The following is a 20,446-nucleotide window of genomic DNA, read 5'->3' on the forward strand; positions in this document are numbered from 1 at the left end:
AAAAAAGTAAACATTTTAAAGTAAATAATAACAATATAAATAGTAATTAAGAAAAATATTTATTTTTGCTAAAATGTTTACTTTTTGAGAAAATGAGTGTTATACTTTAAATGAATCATCAGCTTGTGTAATAGGTACGAAACATATAATTGTTGGTGTTAGTATAATACGTAGTAAATGATTCAAAAGAAACTAGTATACGCAATGCACATTATATATTATATTATAGTGACGGTGAGTATGTTAGTAAGTACATATTAGTGAGGCGATAGAAAACAATTATTGACACAAGACAAGACAAAACAAGAAAATTCCGATCGGACACCGATATTGTATTATGATAATATGTACGTATGCAACTAACTGTGTTTACGAACCCTGATACCGACACCCGTGCTACATTTAGACTCACCATTGACCCTCGTTCTTATCGTCGGTCCCCGAATGATCACTCCTTTTCACCGACTTACTGAACCTAAAGATAGAAACGATTATGCATGTGTTCAATAGATATCATTTTATTTGCACGGTTTACTCATCAGTGACGACTATAATAATAAAAACAACAACAATAAAAGTTGTAAACAGGTGGTAAGGCGTCATATTGCGATAAAAAAGAGGCACTCTGTATAATATTTTAGGTATAATTTCAGTGTGAATCATGTGTAACTTTGGTATATTATATTGTGGGTAGAATTGTCGTGCAGTCGCGTTAAAAATGCGCATATATAGGGTGTCCCATAAAGTGCGTAACTTTTAAATCTGCTACCATTTTTTTAAATATTTTGTTGGCAGCTCTGTTCTTATCATTTCTTATCAACAACTACTAATTAAATCGGATTAATAGTAGATACTAGAAATGATAAGAACAGAGCTGCCAACAAAATTCTTAAAAAATGGCGGCAGATTTAAAAGTTGCGTACTTTATGGGACACCCATAAGTATATATTATACATCTTAAGGTTCGCGAACTGGTCGAACGAATTTGTTTTCGAAAAATTGTATTATGGATGAACTTTCACCTACAATATTATTAAATGTAGGAAGTCCTTGTACGTGTATCTAAGTCATTATTACATACTTAAAATGTATAAATAGATTTTTGCGTGTTCTACGGTGGTGTTCTAGATGTCGAAAACTCTAAATTGGACGAGGGAAGAGACATTATAATCATGTTATATGATATTATAATATATTATAAATCCCGATCAATGTGCAGAGTTAAGTACGTTTTAACAGTTGTCGCTTAGAATATTTCTAATCGTACTCAGTAAAAGTTGATAAGCATATTGTATCCGATCTTTTTCAATTATTTGTTATTTTGCATAAACGACGACTAGTATCACTGAAATTGGACCACACTGTGGGTGGAGACTTGCTATATTTTCGGAAATATAATTTTCAGATTACCATAAAACCAGAATTATGACTAGTGAGGTTCTCAAAGGAAGGTATTTTTAAAAGAAAAATATGATTGGTGGAAATGGAGACCAAACCATTTTTTTTTAATTTTGACGGAAATCATTCATGACCCAATGTTGATAAATATTGTATAGTGGTAGGGCAAGGCGTATTTCGAGGTGTGTATAAAAGTGATTGTCTATGTGGGTACGGATCTACCAGTTGTCGATGAAAATCCTATGAACTTCTTATGGACAATCTGTAAAACGATAATAATAAAGGCGACATTCTTGCCATACACGACGTCACAAAAATCACAACTACGAAACCGGCATAAGTACAAAAACTTACTAAGCCGTTTATATATGCTTAATTAAAACGGTTTCGAGGCACGAGAGCAAGTAAAATAATATAACAATATTTAAAGTTATTAACATATACTAAAGCTGTGCATTTGTAGCGAATACATTTTTTTTTTGATTTTTGTTACACAATTTTACTATAATATTACGTGGTTAGTAAATCAATTTCGATTTTGAAACTCTTATTTTTTAAATGGTTTGACATTTTCAAATAATTGTTTTTGTATTTATTGCATATTATTATTGTGTACCTACTTATCGATTGTAAGTGTTTCACATTAACGGAACACTAAATTCACACATTTCACATTTTTTGGGATTTTGAAAGCATATTTATTACAAGGTTTTATACCTAACACGGTATAAACTTCGGTTATTATCGCACCTATTCGCGGGGAGTTAAATATGAAAAATTATCATAATTTATTATTAATTGGTAGCAGGATGCTGTTGAATTAGGTCACGTTAGCGGTTGGATTTACGTGTTTTCCCTTATTTTTTGTTCATCCCCCGATAACTGCGTGGAGAGGCGGTGGTATTACGTTATAATTTATGATAATAATATGTATGAAAAAGGCGATATTTTCGTTTAAGCAGGACGTCCGTCGTTAATGACTAAAGTATATCGTACTGTACATAGGGTCTCCGTATAGGTATACAAATGATGTGTACTCGAAACAAAAAGTATTATAAAGGTGTGATAATAATATAATACATATTAGTATTATACATATACTGCCCTCAGTGTGCACTGTTGCCAACGTGAAAACCAACAACAAAAACAGTTAAATAAAAAGCGGGACAGGACATAATAATAATAATAATTTCAAAGCGTATAATATACAAGCGAACCTTGACGTATACATGACTACATGAGTATGTCGTCGTGGTTGTCGGCTGAGTTGTTAAAATGTTTGTAATTTGTTTTATATTTTTTAAAACGATCTGCGTGTAGGTACTTACTTACATAAAAAAAATCACCAACGATAATATACTGAAATAAACCAGTTTTTAATTGTCTTACCAAATAATTAAAAACGTGTTTTAAGGCACACCAGAAAACTATAATTTGTGACTTAGACAATAATATCAACTTTGCTCGTTAAGTTTTATCTTAGGTAGCGATATTTTCATTTTATTGGCCTGAGCCTTTCACAGCGATATGTTTACATAATATATTAATAATAATAAAATAGGTGATCAAAATGCGATAAGGCACGTGTGTATAATTTAAATCACATTACACAGGCCCATCGATTTGACAAGTTTTTTTTACTCAGTCGATTTACGCCGTAATTTTAAAGCCATATATTTTACTCTTGTCTTTAGAATTCCATACATTGAAACAAATCATTTTTCCAAAAAGTTTTTGTCAACCCCCCGAATTTTTACTCTAGTGTCCTAACTACGGGGTTCACCCACACGATTCGCGAAACTGCTAATAACAATCAGAGTACAAACCTTGTAGGTACCATCAGAGCCATACATTAGGGAGGCTGCAGCCCCAGGCCCCGACATAATTAGTGGGCCCATATATTATTGTATTACAGGTCATATACGTTTTATTTAATCAACGGACATTAAAATACAATGACTTATAGACTAATGGTAAACTAATGTCCTAATATACCTATTTATAATATTAAAATATAAATTGAATATAAAAAGCGATGTAGCAAAAAAAAATATTATAATTTAAGGTAACGTTAGGCCCCACCAATAAATTAGCCCTAAAATTCCTAAGTAGCGCTCTGGGTATCCTTCAGACCTCTACAAACATACCAGCCATGGAATTATGCAGCCAAATTCACATGTGGATATGGAAAGAATTTTTTTCATTTTTGCGAGTACTCGGAGAACTATTAATTAAATTTCAAAATGTGCGTTTTTTACGTACGTACCTAGTATGTTTAATTTTCTATACGGTCATACAGTAAATAGCGTTGGACCCCTCTACGTTGGTTTCCCACGGTGGCCTTTTTTTTAGTTTTGGCGACAGCGTCGAAACTTCCTTTGTGCAGAGTATGATTATTTTTAAAACTGTTTAAACTTTTTAATGTGATAATAAATCGTTTTGTTCGCCCTTTTTATAACAACAATAGTTATATAATGATTATAAAATTATAATTATATCACATCTACCTACCGTTGGTGTTTTTATTGTTATGGTTATTGTTATAATTATTTTTGTTTTTTCGTCACGACAGTTATTTTTTTCTGTAGCTGCAGCGCGTGCAGCAGCGATCGGAAGACAAAAGTGTAATAATATTGTGCGATTTTCATACTATACAAATGGAGTATGCCTATTATAAAATGTTACCTATGTCCGTATTGATTTTTCAAAAAATGGTAAAAATTACATAGTCATATACCTAACCTAATCAGGTGATTTAACGGAAGGTTCTCATTATTTCAAATACTATTAATATTTTTGAATATAATTATTCTGACATGATTTTAAGTAGTTAAAAATGAATACATCTTCATGTTTTCTGAAATAAAGCCTGTCTTACGCGTTAGGGTGTGGATCGGCTTGCAGTATGTACCATTTAGTTGTGAAAAACGAGTTTGACTATAAAACAATAAACTATATCCCTGTGCATTCGATATCAAAATATTTGAGATACAACGAAAGTTTCCAATAACAATCTGATACAAATAAGGTTACCTAACCTAAATTCCTAAAGGTTTCTTGTTATGCTGTATCAACCATTCAATTACCACAACTGCAGTGGTGGTGAAGTTAAGAGCTGTAGCAAACACGCGGCTTCCACATCTACGTTGGACAACCATACAAGTTTTCGATTTCTGATCACTCGTCTAAAGTCCAGGAACTTGCACGGAAGATTAAAAAGGAAGTAGCTCTGGTGTTGTGACATCCTCATTCGACTAATGATAACAACAATATCTCTCTTAGTAAGTTGTTACCTCCTCATCTATCTCAAAACGCAATCTCGTCGGAAAACCCCAGATGTCACTCTGTTGAACATTTTATATTCATCAGGCGTACTTATGTTATTGTATGTGCTGTAACGGATCACACAATAAATTATTATAAGTTTAAAAATAAAACAAAGTTTGAACCGTAATATAATTTTAGAGATGTTTCCGTTTTTATTTAATTATCTATACATTTCAGCGCACGTTTTCCGCGTAATTTATTTGTATTGTGTTAAAAAAAATAAAAGTTGCGAGCTTATCATATATGACGTTCACATCCTTAAAATAAAAAATAACAATTCGATCGAGCTTGTATTAAAATAATAATATTATGTTATATCGCATTTGAAATCAAATCGTATACTGGTTTTTAGTTACTCAAAATCTGATTTTTGGAATTTTAAATAAACTCAATTACTATATTATTTTCAAATTCTTGAGAAATTTTGTACTACTTGGGGTGTATGCTGTGGGGATAAATTTATACGAATAGTTTTTGAGTTATTTAACTTTGTATACTAAGGATAGTAGGTCCATGATAATGTGTTCGTAAGATATAGGGGTTATGGTGATTAGAACATTTTAGTGATAATAAGTGATAGGTACTAATTTTAATCTAGCCACATTAATAATTTGTAAAATCCTTAGTAGCTACAAACATTTTAACAACTCAAAAACTTCTTGCACTTGGAGTAAGTAAGTAGGTTCAACATTTCAAAAAATTTATCCTCTACATAATTTACAGTAAAAAGGGAGGGTTCTTTTTAAAACAGAAGTTTTTATCGGCACGTCCACTCATGTTCGTTACTAAGTAATTCAAGAATTAAAAAAAATGATATTTCAATATATTATTATATAAAAATTCCGAAAATCAGAATGAAAATAAATGTACTATTAAAGGAAAAAATGAGGGTGAGGATCACTCTGTATAATAACTTTTATATTTTATGTGAAATATTATGTCCTCTGCACGATCAGTACAAAATTAATATTATTTTCGCGATTCAATTGCTATGATTATCAAAACGATAATAATGGTTCGGATGTACACAGCTCATATTATTATTATTATAATATTATAATATTATAAGGTACATTGGTACAAAACGAGTTAGAACAATAGCGTAATTGCTATTGTAATTCGATATTATTGCGATGAGTCGGTCCGTCAGCTGATTATCAAGCGCATATCTCTGTTTTAACAATAATAGTGATATTACTATATTGGTATTACACAGTCAGACCGTAAAATCGGTTGCAAATCATTCGACATTTTGTTTTCGTGTTAATATTATTATTGTTATGAGTTTATTCCAACGCTATAGGTATTATGCGATTCGTTTTACAAAAATCAATGTTTTAGTGTCATACGTTGCGAACAATTTATTCATACTATTATATTATAATTCAATTTATGGTTTCCAGATTTGATTGGCTCAGTGCACATTTAGCAGCAATATGATAAAAAAATTATTATTAAAAAAAAATATTAAAAAATGTGTGTTATTTTATATAGGTAGTAAACATTTACTACAACTTCTGAAAATACAATTTTGAAAATCGGAGTCCAACACAACCTGCCTTCAACCCCATCTTTCAACTGAAAATAAAGATCGAAACCTAAGTACTAGGCCTGACAATTTTTTCTGTAAGGCAAATGTCTGTACTAATAGCATTTAGCACTTTAACAGTATACAATTAAGTTTTTACAATACGTTTAACAATTAAAAATTTGCAATGGTTGTTGGTGTAGGGTTTTAAAATGTCAAAACATTTATTTTCGTGAAATATTTAATTTATATGAAAAATTAAAATATTCTTTATTATATGCAAGCGTTTAATACAATACAATATATTTTAAAGTCTTATTGTATGCAGTAGGCCCAATTGTGATGAGTAATAAAATATTTGATAATTCCTATTTTGTAATGTACCTAATACCATTTATACATTACTAGCTGATCCTGTGCACTTCGTTGCCCGTTAAATGTACCAACTTTATATGACTCAAACTTTGTTCAATTCGTTATTTAATATTCGGTGTATGGTGTTAAAATGTATCTTAACTTTTCTGTTGCCCGGAATAAAAATTCTTATTCGCAGCAGTATATTATCAGATAGGCAACCTACCTGCGGTAACCTAACCTAACCTAACCTGTGGTATATCGCGGACACAGTGCTGTTTGTACGTAAGTGTATGATTTAACTGTAAAGTTTTAAAGTTATACCGAGTTTATTTTGATATAATACGGTGGATTAATATAATCAATTAATACATAATCCTAACCTAACCTAACTAATAAAGCTAATAGGCTAATTTAAAAAGGATTAAATTTGGTGTTTTTTTATTCACTGGATTTTAGTACAGTTAGGTTAGGATTTTGTATTGATTGATTATATTAATCCACCGTAGGTGGAATTAAGTAAAAAATACAAACTTGGTATAACTTTGATACTTTAGAGTTAAAACATACACTTACATACAAACAGCACGGGGTCCGCGATCTACCACAACCTAACCTAACCTAACCTAACTTAACCTAACCACAGGTAGATTGCCTACCTGATAATATACTGCTACGAATAAGAATTTTTTTTTCAGGGCAACAGAAATGTTTTAGATAAATCTAGAATATCATACACTGAATATTAAATAAGGCATTGAACAAAGTTTGAGTCATATACAGTTTGTACATTTAACGGGTAACGAAGTGCACGGGATCAGCTAGTTGTTTTTATATTTTATAAAAGCTCAATTTTAACTAAACTAATTTTATAATTTGTTGTCATTGGTTTTAAATATTAGTAAAGTTGTTTGTTCCATTTTATTCAAAATATAAGTCAGAAACTGTGTCAGAACCGATTGAATGTAAATCTTTTGAAATTTGGGACACATGCGTAGTATAAAAATCGACTCACAGAAAAACATCAAAATAATATAAAACACTAACAATGTTTGTCTAGTTAAATGTTAATCGCTCGAATATGAGTCTGTGGCCCAACCGTAGATTGGAACCTCTGGTGGATACTATAACCATGGCCTCAGAACCAAAAGGTGCTAAATGGATTTTTTCGAAACTCCACTTTTTGATATAAATGGGTTTATTGGTCAATGGTCTATAATCCAAGCTCACATCCATTGTAGGTTCATTATTGAAGGAGTTATCCAGAACTAAAGGGTGCTAAATCAATCAAATTTACACTTTTGTTTTTTGATAGCGATCTAAATAGCACCTTTTTTTTCTTATTAATAGTGTTGAAACCAAAAGGTTCTATCTGCACGATAAAATAAATTAGTGAGAACCAAAAAGTACTATCTCATATTCATTGTATCAACCATACAATAATAATATGATGGTATAATATTATTAATCATTGCAAAGATTTCTATAAAAAAATTGTAAATTATAAATTAAGAAGGCATGGACGTACTCAGGACAAATTTTTGGGATGATTGGAGAGATGGTTATGAAAATGTTAAATGTTTAATTATTTATAAGATGACATAATCTGAGAAAACTTCGCGGGGGGGGGTGTTTGAACCCTTAACCCTTGACTCCCTCCCAAATTACTGCCTTGAAATAGGGATCTATAAACAAAAAGCCAATGTCACATTATTTATTATTTTGAGGTTGGTAATGTCTTAGTAAAAACATACATTTAATTCAGAACGAAACAGTTCTAATTAAGTGAAAGAAATTATAATGACAACCAAAAGATTCTATTTGAAGAACTTTTTGGTTCTTACAGGAGATTTCTTACAATTTTATTTTTTTTACGTTACGTTTTGAGAAAAAAAAAACAAATAACTGTTGTTAACGCAGAACAATTTTGTGAAATTTTAGATGTGCCAATCACCAAAAATCATGCATTACGAAAAAAGATAATATAGTTTCAAGTGGAAAATAGTTTAAAATAGTTCTCCTTAACAATTTGATATTTTGAGATAGCACCTTTTGGTTCTGAGCCCACGTAATGTCAAAATATCTTTAAAACTCTTCACAAAAGGTTTTTCGATTGTGCACATTCTCCACGGGGTTCACTCGATTCAATCACAGAATCGCCTGGGCGTAATAAAATTGTTCCACTTTTGAGATGTAGTAGCGGTGACCGAAAAAAAAATAAAAAAACTTCCACCGAACACAATATTTTAATTGTGTTTTTGAAAATCAAATCGATACTGTTACCTACGAAGTTATCAAGAAAAACCCGTAGCTATATGTTACTATTATGACGCACAGATATATATTATAAGGCGAAAGCCGTTAGACGGAAGAGTTTCAGTGGGAACTACACCGAAGTCGAGTAAATGAAATACAGCATTTTATATTTTTGGAGGGCACTCTAAATTAAACAACAGAATAATAATATTATTGTGCGCCCGACTTAAGATAAACAATTTGCTTGTATTGTTTAATTTTTTCTTCGTTTGTTTTGACTCTCTGTTCAAAAGTTCTATAAATATTTAAATTGTCGCATAATATATTAAATAACAGCGTGCACGCTTAAATATTATAACAATATTATATTACCTACTCGCGAGTCGAGCGCTTTTGAAATCGTTCGTCCCCGAGGACCCGAAAATTATTTTACTCATACATAATGTTATATAATACTCAAAATATTATATAACAAGTTATAGCATTGCAATATTTTTCGACCACCTGTTTTCCAAAAACCATTACAACCTAGTTGGATTGTTGGATTGGACTACAATGATACCTATAGGTACCTATAGCCTATAACGATACATTTTGTATATTTTTATACATTGTCACGACAGCTTTTTTGGGCTGTACAGATATTTTATTTTTCCAACACTTTGGTTATCACAATAGAAACGAATGAAATGTAAAAAATACTTGATTCCCACTAGGTATAATATATACAACTGTGCAAATACAACTAATGGTTACACATTAATACATATTTATGATTCAAATTTTCTTTAAAGTCGAAAATAGCGATTAACAATTTCAAATGTCAAGATGCTCATTTTTACTATACAAAATGTTGTTGACAGAAAGAAAAAAAACATACTTTATTGTAAAGTCAATACATTACTTCGCTCCGCTCAAAATTTAAAATACTGGCTTGAAATCCTATTGATGACAACAAATTATAATATACAGTACAAAGAATTGTCTAGTAATCACGTGTTTTTATGAAAACCGAATACCAGTTAATTATAAATGCGAATCATTGTTGGACGTTGTAAACCTTAAATCAGTGAAATTTATTTAGGAGCACCAAATGATATGTTGAATAACGGTGAAACAGAGGTTAGGTTAGGTCTAGCGAGAGACGGTTCCCATGTAAAGTGTGTGAAAAGTCCTTCAATAACAGCAGCCAACTGACGGTACATCACCGGACACATACTGTTGAGAAACTGTACCCGTGCGATGTATGCGACAAGTCATTTATTAATAGTGGAAATTTGGCTTTACACTGTCGGACGCATATGTGAGAGAAACCGTATCCATGTGACGTTTGCGACAAGTCCTTAAATTATAATAGTAGTTTGACGGAACCCCAGTGGACGTAAACCATCAGAACATTAGGTGCATTATTCAAGGACTGGATTTAAAGATGTTAAGTCGAGTTATCATACTAAATTCACTTTTTAATTTATTAATTAAGTATAGTTTCTTAATATTATAAATTGTGTTTGTTTTTTTTTCATATTCTTGCTGTCGTTTATTTTAGTTTTCCTACTTCATCTATTGAATAGGTAGGTACGCATACTTATTATATTATATAAAACCATATACGCAGTTAGACCTCTTTATAACGGTTTAGCTCGGCGCCAACTGATTTGCCCGAATTTCCATTATTGCGAGACTAAAATATACGGGATATAGGTTATTTGGGACTGTTGTTATTTTACGTTGTAAGGTGATGTCTGTCTTGTAGAAAGTCTTTTTTGAATTACTGATGCTTAAATATCATAACACTAAACTATCTTAACATGTAACAAAGTTAATTTCACCGATAAATATCGTGATTTCATAATATTATTATGTAACCGATTTATTAGTATTTCTTTTATTTGGTGGTTTTCAAAACTATTGTAACTCTAAAATTATAAGTACCTTATATTAAGCAAGAAATCATTAAGGTTCAAAGGTTGAAATATAATATGATATAGAACAGCAATTGATTAAATTATAAAGTCACTATTTTTCACGATAAACTACTTATAATATGACAAACAGCAACGAGTAAACTAGTTACTATTTTGAATACGATGACTACGTATTACCATGAAAACTTTATTTATCGCTATACCTAATATAAATTCTTTTTTTTGTGCGTCGCAATTTGAAAAAAAACACATATGTCATATATGAAATATTCTTATATAGTATCTAATCCTCCTCATATTATTATATAACATTATACATAATATAAACTCATTGATAAAAAAAAATAAATACAAATTTTCAGCTCCACTGACATGGCGTTGTATATGGTATAAGACATAATGGAATAAAGTTCCAATAACAATTTTCGTATAATACTATAGTGGAAATTGAAATTTGTTTTTAGTACAAAATATTATATAATAATATTTCTCGTTCGACTAGAATGGAAAACGATTGTGCCCCAGTTGTCGCTGTATAATGTCTACATAGTCTGTCAATTTCAAAGTACACAAAGAATATTAATAACTATATATAATATTATAAAAATATATGCAATAATAAAACCATTTTGAATCGCAGCGAGCGGAATAACACGAAAGCTTGCCAACACACAAGTACAATATAATATTATCTAATTCGTTGTTCACATTAATTATAATATTATATATAGGACCTGCCATAGGGCGTAGTTATGATAAGTCCTGGCACGGGAACTGCGGAAACCAATTGATTTTATTTTGCATATTTTACAATTTTTCGTTTGGTTATTTTATGTTGTACATAGACAATTACGTGCACATACGTTAATTAATAATACGTGAATTTTACAGAGAAAAATTGTCCCGCGCAAAACAGTTTTCGCTATGTTGTACATTTGTAAGACGGAGACAACACACGCGGGTGTGACATCCTTTTAAGACGAGGCCAATGTTTAATTTGACGTCACGGACAACGCCGTACAAGCTCGGCCAGAGAATAATATTTTATGATTGTTATTATTATTATTATTATCGGGTTTATGTTGGGGTAAAAATGATCACTTTATGTGACCGTAAAAATATTAATCAACCGATAATTACCCGACTGCGTAGGGGCGAGCTTATGGTGGATCAACCTCCTCGGACTTCAAATCCAATTGCTAATAAACTACGGTCAAGTCTTCTTTGTGTCTTATGTGTAAATAAAAAAACCCTACTTAACCCCCCCCCCCCCCCCCCCACAAACAAGCTTCAGATCCGTCAGTGCGACCGCAGCATAGTAAACAATATAGTTTAACTCGTCGAAGAAAAAAATTAAGAGACTAGAATTCAACCCTTTAACTCGTTTATTCTTGACGATTTGCGCACGCGCGAGTACACGATTTATAGATAGGTACCGAGCGGTCGGACCGACGGCAACCGGAGCAGCGGTGCGTATCACTGCAGCAGCGGTTAGGTTAGGTATAAAATATGATCGCGATATCTCATACAATAATAATATAATGTCATCGTTATCATAACTCAAACGGAACGTCTGTGCAATGAAAAGGCTGCAGGGTGGGTGTAGGTGTGTACCCATTATAGGTGTATATAGAATATAATAATATACACACGCGAATTATTGCCGTATATCGCAGCCGAGACCGCGTATACAGCGTGGACATAATAAATATCGTCTCATCAATTTAACCGTTGAAATAACGAGGCCACTCGAGAGTTAGGGGTGTTTTATTTATACGGACGATAACAACCCCCGTATAGAGCGACGATGTGTCGGCAGAAACCTCTAATCGTGTATGAGAGTGATATGTCTGTTACAGAGTGTAACAGAAATAACTGACCGATGAAATGACTTTTGTTCTGACAAATAATTAATCTTTTTTTTAAAACATAATTTTATGGACGCTTGCGCAACAGTACAGTATACAATTTCTTTAAATTTTTTTTTTACTTCTGGAAATAAAATTTTAGTTGCATTTTCTCTGGAAATATTAGTATTTTTTTGGAGTAAAATAATTTGAAACACATAATAACTTTTTCCACGATATTATTTTTGGGAATTTCCAGACATAAGTAAAACTTATATTATTTATATCCCTATAATTTTCATAATTTTTTCATATATAACATAAGTGACAAGTATCAATAGGTTATTAAAATCATTTTTTCAAAGGATTAAATATTTTTCTAGTATTACATTTTTGTTTTGGAAAAAGTTGATGTAGGCTTCATACATTTCGGTTCCCTACCTTATTGACTAATAAGTGCATAATTATTATTGTTCTCTAAAATTTAGTAAATTCATTACATTTTTAATTTATTAGAGCTGACATAGTATACTTTTTTATTACATTTTACATTTTCATACGATTTCATATGTTTTTATAAACTTCAATCGGAAATCTGATGAAATACAAATAAATAAAATCTATTTCATTCATTTTTTGGACTAGAACCTGTAATTGACAAACATAGTTCATTATTTTTAATTTTAACATTCAATTTATTATAAAGTAAGTATTTTTATACTTATTGCGAAATCAAAATTAATTGGCCAATAACGTAAAATAACTTCGCTTGCCTACTTAAAAAAAAAAATTAGATTTGAATAAATCGTATGATATGCAGACGTTTGTCATAGTTATTAGTTATCGATAATACCCAAACGTGTTCAACCGATTCAATTTATTTGTCTCCGACTCGCAACCCTTCGGCCCTTTCGGTGTACATATATGTACATCAATCATCACGATAACTCTGATTCGTATCAACACATCACGTATGATTCAAACGCTAAACCTGAGGGTGCTAGAAATATTTAACTCAGGGATATTGTACAGGGTGATTTTGAAGTACTTATGCTCATGCCAATCCGATCGCTTCATATTAGCGTTTAATCAAACTCTTAAATAAGTATTGGTATCTTCAAACAGTATTTTTAGAAGATTACTTTTCAAATGTATTCAGAATACGTATTTAAATACTTGGTGTAATTTGTATTTAAAATACGTGTTCAAAAACTTTCTTTTAAAAGTATACAAAATAATTAAACAAATACTAAGTACAATAATATTAATACCAATATATTATATTAAAATTATTAACTACTACCACCCATTAAATAAGAGGAAAGACTATTTAAAGATTCAAGATAAGTCCAATCAAACCAGTGGTGGTCAGTGTCTCTTATGTCGTGGCATGTTGGAGTGAGGAGTCGACGGGGGTTTTAGTGTTCGGTCATTCTGTTATCTGCTTGTAAACCTTATTTATAAATTCTCAGAAGTTAGAATCATTATAAAATAATATTTAAGAAACAAAATTTAAAATAGTACATTCCAAAATATTGGTAAATGGAATTTGGGGAGACCACTAGAATGAAATAAATGTATTTATTAGGTATTCTAGAATAAAAATACCAATAAAAAGTATTTTTAAAGTATTTAAAATACATGGGTCAAAGTATTCGAAAAGTATTTGAAATACAAAAAAAGTATTCAAATACAAGTATTTGAATAATTAACAAAACATTTGTAATGATAATATTATTTTCCTCACAGTTTTTAAGGACCTTCAGTTCTGTCGTGAAATAAACTTTCGTTATTGTCCAAAGGAGTACCAACCGTGGTTTTAAAAAAAAATGTTTATAAAAAGTATTTAAAAATTGAGTGGTTTCGTTATGAGTTATTCTACTTAAATATAGGTACTAAGTTTATTGCATATAATTTGGATAAATGAAAAAAAGAGATTCTCAATTGAACAAAAAGTTTTTTTTTTTTTGTCACAGGACCGTTCTTGAAGGTTTGTTAAAAGTCAAAGCATTTGCAATTTAACATTTAATTAATATTAATTAACTAATTAATTTATTTATTTAACAACAATGAATGCCGTACAGCCTTTATAAATCAACAACAAGTAGTACAAATTCAATATATCATTGTATATTAAATAAATTGATTGAATTAAAAATTATTTAATATTACGGTACCTACTTTGACTTCAAGTGAACCAAAAATCTATTGTTTGATAAACGCATGACGCGCAAAATGGGGGACGAGCTTAAGTAATCACTCTGCGTACCTAGAATACACGTCAGATACACTTCGAACACCCGACTTGTAAATGTGTCACACGAAAATCGTCTCCGTCCAAAACGTATAGAAGACTATCATCTCTCAACCGACACAATATATTGGCCGAAAACCCTCCACGCGGAATAAAGAGAAAATGATAAGAACCGTTATCTTTCCACTACACGTGTTTCGTCGTGTATATTGTATATACTTACCGCCTAAGTGTCAAACGAAAGAAATTCTGAAAAAAAATTCGCGGGCAACGATGGTTTGTTGGAGCTTCTATTACACTTTGTCAGTTATGTAAAGTATTTGAGTAAAAGTATTACTATTGAGTATATTGTGTATATTTAAATCAGGGCTTGAATTTGAAAAAAAAAAATTCCGTCTTATGTCTATAACAATTAAAACGTTATCCAAGTATTGCGTTTATCGTTGTTCAGAATAAAAACGTTATCCAAGTTATGCGTTTATCGTTATTTAGAACTGAAACGTTTATACAAGTTTTGCGTTAATCGTTATTTAAAATAATGTTAATACCTACTAAATTTAAAAATAATAACTAATGCCTGGATACGGAATATAATAATATAATCAATTCTTAGATTGTTCGCATGAAATAAATGTTTCTATGAAACCAATAGACCTTTTAAATAAATAGATTTTAAACTATTTCGTTTTGCGTCATCTGTCGGTCAATTATTATAAATTACGTTTTGTGTTATTTTTTGTCAATGATATTCTATAAATTACATTTTGCGTTATGTTTTGTTTAACGGTACATAATATAATTTGTTAATCGTTATGTTTGGTTTTGCGGTATTTAATTATTTTTGATTATCGCTTTCCGTTATAATTACGTTTACAAATTTCAATCGTTTTTTGTCAAATATAAAGTTACGTCACAACACTATTATAACGTTTGCAAGCCCTGATTTAAATACATTTATTGCATTTCAAATACTTTTAAATTCTGTATTTTTTAAATTCTGTGTTGGATGCACCTATTTGTATTTAAATATTATTTATTAAATACTTTTGAAAATTCAAAAAAATTATTCGTCACATATTTTCAGATTGTTTTTGATATTCATAAATACATGATGTTATTTTAGATTCTGAGCGAAGCGATAAATGTATTGATTTTACAATGATGTGTGTTTTTTTTATTTATTTATTTATTTTTTAGCCGATTTTAGGTATAAAATTTTAACCGAAATCATACTGTACATTAATATATACTACCGACGGTCGGTCAGGTAGATATTATGTAGTTCATAACACCATTTTCAGTGGTATTGTATTAACATTGATTATTGAATTAATAATAATATGATATTAAAATGCGGTCAATACGTCTTGACGTGGTCGAGTGGCATAAAAAGAGCAAACAACGTTTTTATAATAATATTTTAAAACGGTTTGATGTTTTAATATTCGTTTAATATAATATGTTCTGAAATTCTGTCGGTAATAATGGCTGAAACAATTTAGATCCTTTTTAGATTCTGAGCGAAACGATAAATGTATTGATTTTATAATGATGTGTGTTTTTTTTTTTTTTTGTTTGTAGTCACCTTTTAGGACAGTAAAAATGTTTGGATTTTCTTCAACAGTAACTTTTCTGATAGGAATCTAGTTGGTACTTTGGGGGGTCAAAAGTAAAAATTTCCCAGAAGTTTTCAAAAGCGACGTGAAAAACAAAAGAAAAATTATGGAAAAACGGGAATTTTTACGCAAAATCTGTTTTTGAGAAAATCGATTTTGGTTTTTGGCGCAACTCTAAAACAAATTACCGTAAGTACATGAAATTTTTACTGAATGTTTATATTAGCATTTTCTATACACCATAACATTTTCCAAATATTTTGACTTATTTTGAGCTGTTTACGGAAATTTTCAGTTTTCATTTTTTTTAGTTTTTTTTTCTATGAATATCAATAAAATTTTATCTGTTGGGTAAAAAAGCTTGACATTTGAATAGAAGGCTCCTAGGTTATTGTTTCAAAGGCAGATGAAAAAAATTAAAAATCTTTAGTCACAGTTTTTATTATAGTTTTAAGTTCAAATCTTGACAAAATACGGAAAAATCATGAAAATTAACAAATTATTTTGAGTTGAGAATTCATAAAAATTTTTCTTTTTCAATCTAAGATTTGAAAATATAATACAAAATTATCCATAAGTATGTTTACCTTTATCAAAAAAAAAAAAATTCTTCAAGAAAGTCAAAATAAATTTTTATGAGCGTTTGAAATTCATATTTTTACAACATTTGATATTCACTCAAAATCTCATGTAACGATTTTCTTATTTTATTGTAATTAAAAAACGACTGTAAATACATCCACTTACCCACCTTTTTTTAAATTTATAATTAAAATCAGATAACATTTATTTGAATATTAATTATTCATTTTATATTTCATTATTAACCATTTAAGTAATTACTTTCTGAAAGGATATATTTGTACCTGTATTTAAATACAATTTCAAAAGTATTTTGAACAAGATTGACACACTTCTATTGACTGACTCACCACTAAGGTGTGCTCACCCCCATTTTTTCAATTAATAATTATTAATTGATTCAAATTCTGATATTTGGAATTTTTTGGCGGTACGAAATTCTTTCTGTTTTTAAAATAATACCTCCGCACCCTTTTTTTACTGTAAACTATTAAGTGGATCATTTTTTTGAAAACGAATGTTTATGATTTAAAATTTGAATGAGTATAGTTTTTCGGTTCTACCTAAAACTTTAGTATACGCATTAAAGATAATTGAATGGCAGTTGACCGATTGTGAGTCACACCTTGCAAATTGTACATGAAAATTGACAAAGACCGTTGACATGTTTTGACTTGCGTTCCCATATTTTTTTGGGTTGGTGGGGGGGAGAGAGAGGGGAGTTAGTGATTTTTTTACTTTGAACAATCGCACAATGTTTATTAGTACCTTCATCTAGACCATTTAGGTCAGGTGTGTATCTAACCCATTTGTTAGTACTGAGTGTGCATTACTCAGGACCATAAATTGTTTTCTAACCTCTAGTGGGAAAGTGCCCATAAATGCTCATCATGCCACATTTTCAATGGGTACATTTTTCACGTTTTGGTCTGTCATGATGTAAAGATTTTAGTCCACCGTCTTTATAGGTCGAACAAATAACGACAGCACTTTTATAAAATCAGTACCATAAGAAGTTTAAAATAAATTATATTCGAGTACCGACAACTAAGTTTTTAAAATGCATCTTAATATTAAAAAAAAAAACTATTAGAAATCGAAAAGTTGAATGTTTCAAGCTTTAAGAACTGTCAAAAATTTTTTGTTAAATTGTCACAGTGTTGACCACACGTTAATCCGCAGAATATATTTTTGTTCACTTAAATATGTCGTCTATAACTTACGACTTACCCACATAAGTCATATTAATATAAAGCAGGTACATTTGTAACTGAAAATGTATTATTTTTTAACGTTGTTTGGTTTTATTTACGGAACATTGTTTAAAATAATACGGGCATAATATTTTATTCACAACTATATTACAGTACCTATGCGGAAATAACTTTGTTTTAATTAAAATGTAATATTTAAAATATCCACACACAAATTCAGAAGTAGGTTACATATTTTACCAGTAGGTATAATGGGATTTAATATTATAATAATATGTGTATATAATTTGTAAACTATAATAATAATAAGTATATTAATAACCTACCCATATTTAATTAAATATCTAATTTGTAAGTACATATTACAAGATTGTATGTAAACAAATTTCAAAAAAACCTTGTACGCTAATACTTTACTTTACTTTAGTAGACGAGTGTTTATATTTTCAAGAATCGTCCTGAACGTTCATTTTACCTATTATTAATTGTATATTTAAGATGCAACAGAAAGACCTGACGAATGAAAAATGAAAAATTGATACTAGTTAAATGTATGAATAAACATTTTAAAATTATATGGGTAATAAATAATTTAAGACTTTACTATTGTATATTATGTATTTATGTCTGAAAATTCCCATAAAGAATCTTTTGAAAAAAATTATAACGTTTCAAATTGAGTTCAAAAAAAATTAAAAAAAATAATGAAAATATTCTACTTGATTTAAATACATAATTCTAAATATTTGATTTACAAATTGGCTATTTTTAATTTTTCCAAAAAAAATTTAATTTAATTTAAAATGTTTTATCTTCAGTAGGTATAAAACAATATAAATTAAAAAAATGTATGCTGTACACCTACCTTGTAGCGCAATCGTAATATGAATTATATAAAAAAAGCGAGTGAATGGATGTTGCTCTGCTGTACAGTAGGTTACAGGTGTGTCAATGTATAATTGATTGTATTAAACTTGAATTCAATGATATAATATCATTGTATAGGAAAAACAATTCTGTGCGGAGACGGTTTGTCAGTCGGGATTTTTTATATTGTTATTATTTATAATAGCCTGTAAGTTTAATTATAATATTATTGTTTTTTTATTGGTTGCTATGGTGATATACAAAGCGTTAGATATTAAAATCCCGTTTTTATCGGTTTTCGTAATTTATTGGTAGTTTTTACCGTGGCGTTGAATAACTATTGAGAAAATGACCTCTTTAAAGTACCATCTTGATCCAATTTTCTAAAAGATAAGGTACAATATTGTGTTGAAATCGAAGCACTCTTTCTGGTAGAAATTTTGTATACAGGATAAAAAATAAAAATAAACACCACTGTAAATAACCACTAGCTTCCTCGCTCCGCTCAGAATCTAAAAGTGTTAAATATTGATTAGAACAAAATTTAAACCTTGTAGGATATAAATCCAATAGTGGCGAGTTTGTATACAACGCAAGTGTATAACATGAAAACCGTGTGAGTTTTTCCTGTTATTTTTCGTCCATTAGCGAATCGCGTCGCTACACTATCCGCATAGACAACCCTACGCCGGCGATTGCTTTTGAGCTGAAAGAATAACAATGTTGCGTGACCCGTCGCTAAGATTAGCAGCCACGAAGTATTTGAGTAGGTATAGTTTCAAATCCGACACGTGTCCGTACGAAATTAAAGCGCACGTACTTGGATTCAAAAACAACGAAAGTGTGCGTCGCCTGAACATCAATTAAGTAGAGCTTAGGTATTTTCTCAAATTGTGCGAGTGGAAGTTTAATAACACTGATAAATCCGTAAGATATATAATCAAATAGGGGTACAAAATCGAGGGATCAGAACCGAGGGTTTCTCTCTCTTGAAATACCGAACCGTTCGGGAGAGTAATATATTAAACTGTAATAATATCAGCTTCTTCTTTCGGAACGGACGATTGTAAAGTCTCTAAAAATGTACAAAGTTGTTTTGCGTGTAGTCTTGAAATTTGTTTTTGTTCAAAGCAAAACCCGAAATAATAATAAAGAAAAAACGCTAATGTAAAAAATGTAAGTCGTGAACCAAAAAGCTCTATACAGAATATATAAAATCTTTTGATTGTTAGTGTACATTTTTTTTCATTTAGTTAAAACTTTTTCGTATCGCGTATG

General features: G+C 30.1%; 1 protein-coding gene across 3 annotated transcripts in view; it reads right to left on the reverse strand.

Annotated features, from left to right (window-relative positions):
* Positions 1 to 20,446, reverse strand: part of LOC132936224 (calcium/calmodulin-dependent protein kinase type 1) — a 442,174-nt gene that overhangs the window by 101,279 nt on the left and 320,449 nt on the right. For 2 of the 3 annotated variants that reach the window (XM_061002913.1, XM_061002915.1), the window contains exon 3: positions 413 to 475. The exons of the other annotated variant lie outside the window; for it this stretch is intronic. In XM_061002913.1, coding sequence (XP_060858896.1) covers positions 413 to 475 — 63 coding nt within the window. The remainder of the gene's footprint in view (positions 1 to 412; positions 476 to 20,446) is intronic. 3 annotated transcript variants of the gene reach the window in all.

Source organism: Metopolophium dirhodum, chromosome 1 (assembly GCF_019925205.1).
Source record: "Metopolophium dirhodum isolate CAU chromosome 1, ASM1992520v1, whole genome shotgun sequence".
NCBI lineage: Eukaryota > Metazoa > Arthropoda > Insecta > Hemiptera > Aphididae > Metopolophium > Metopolophium dirhodum.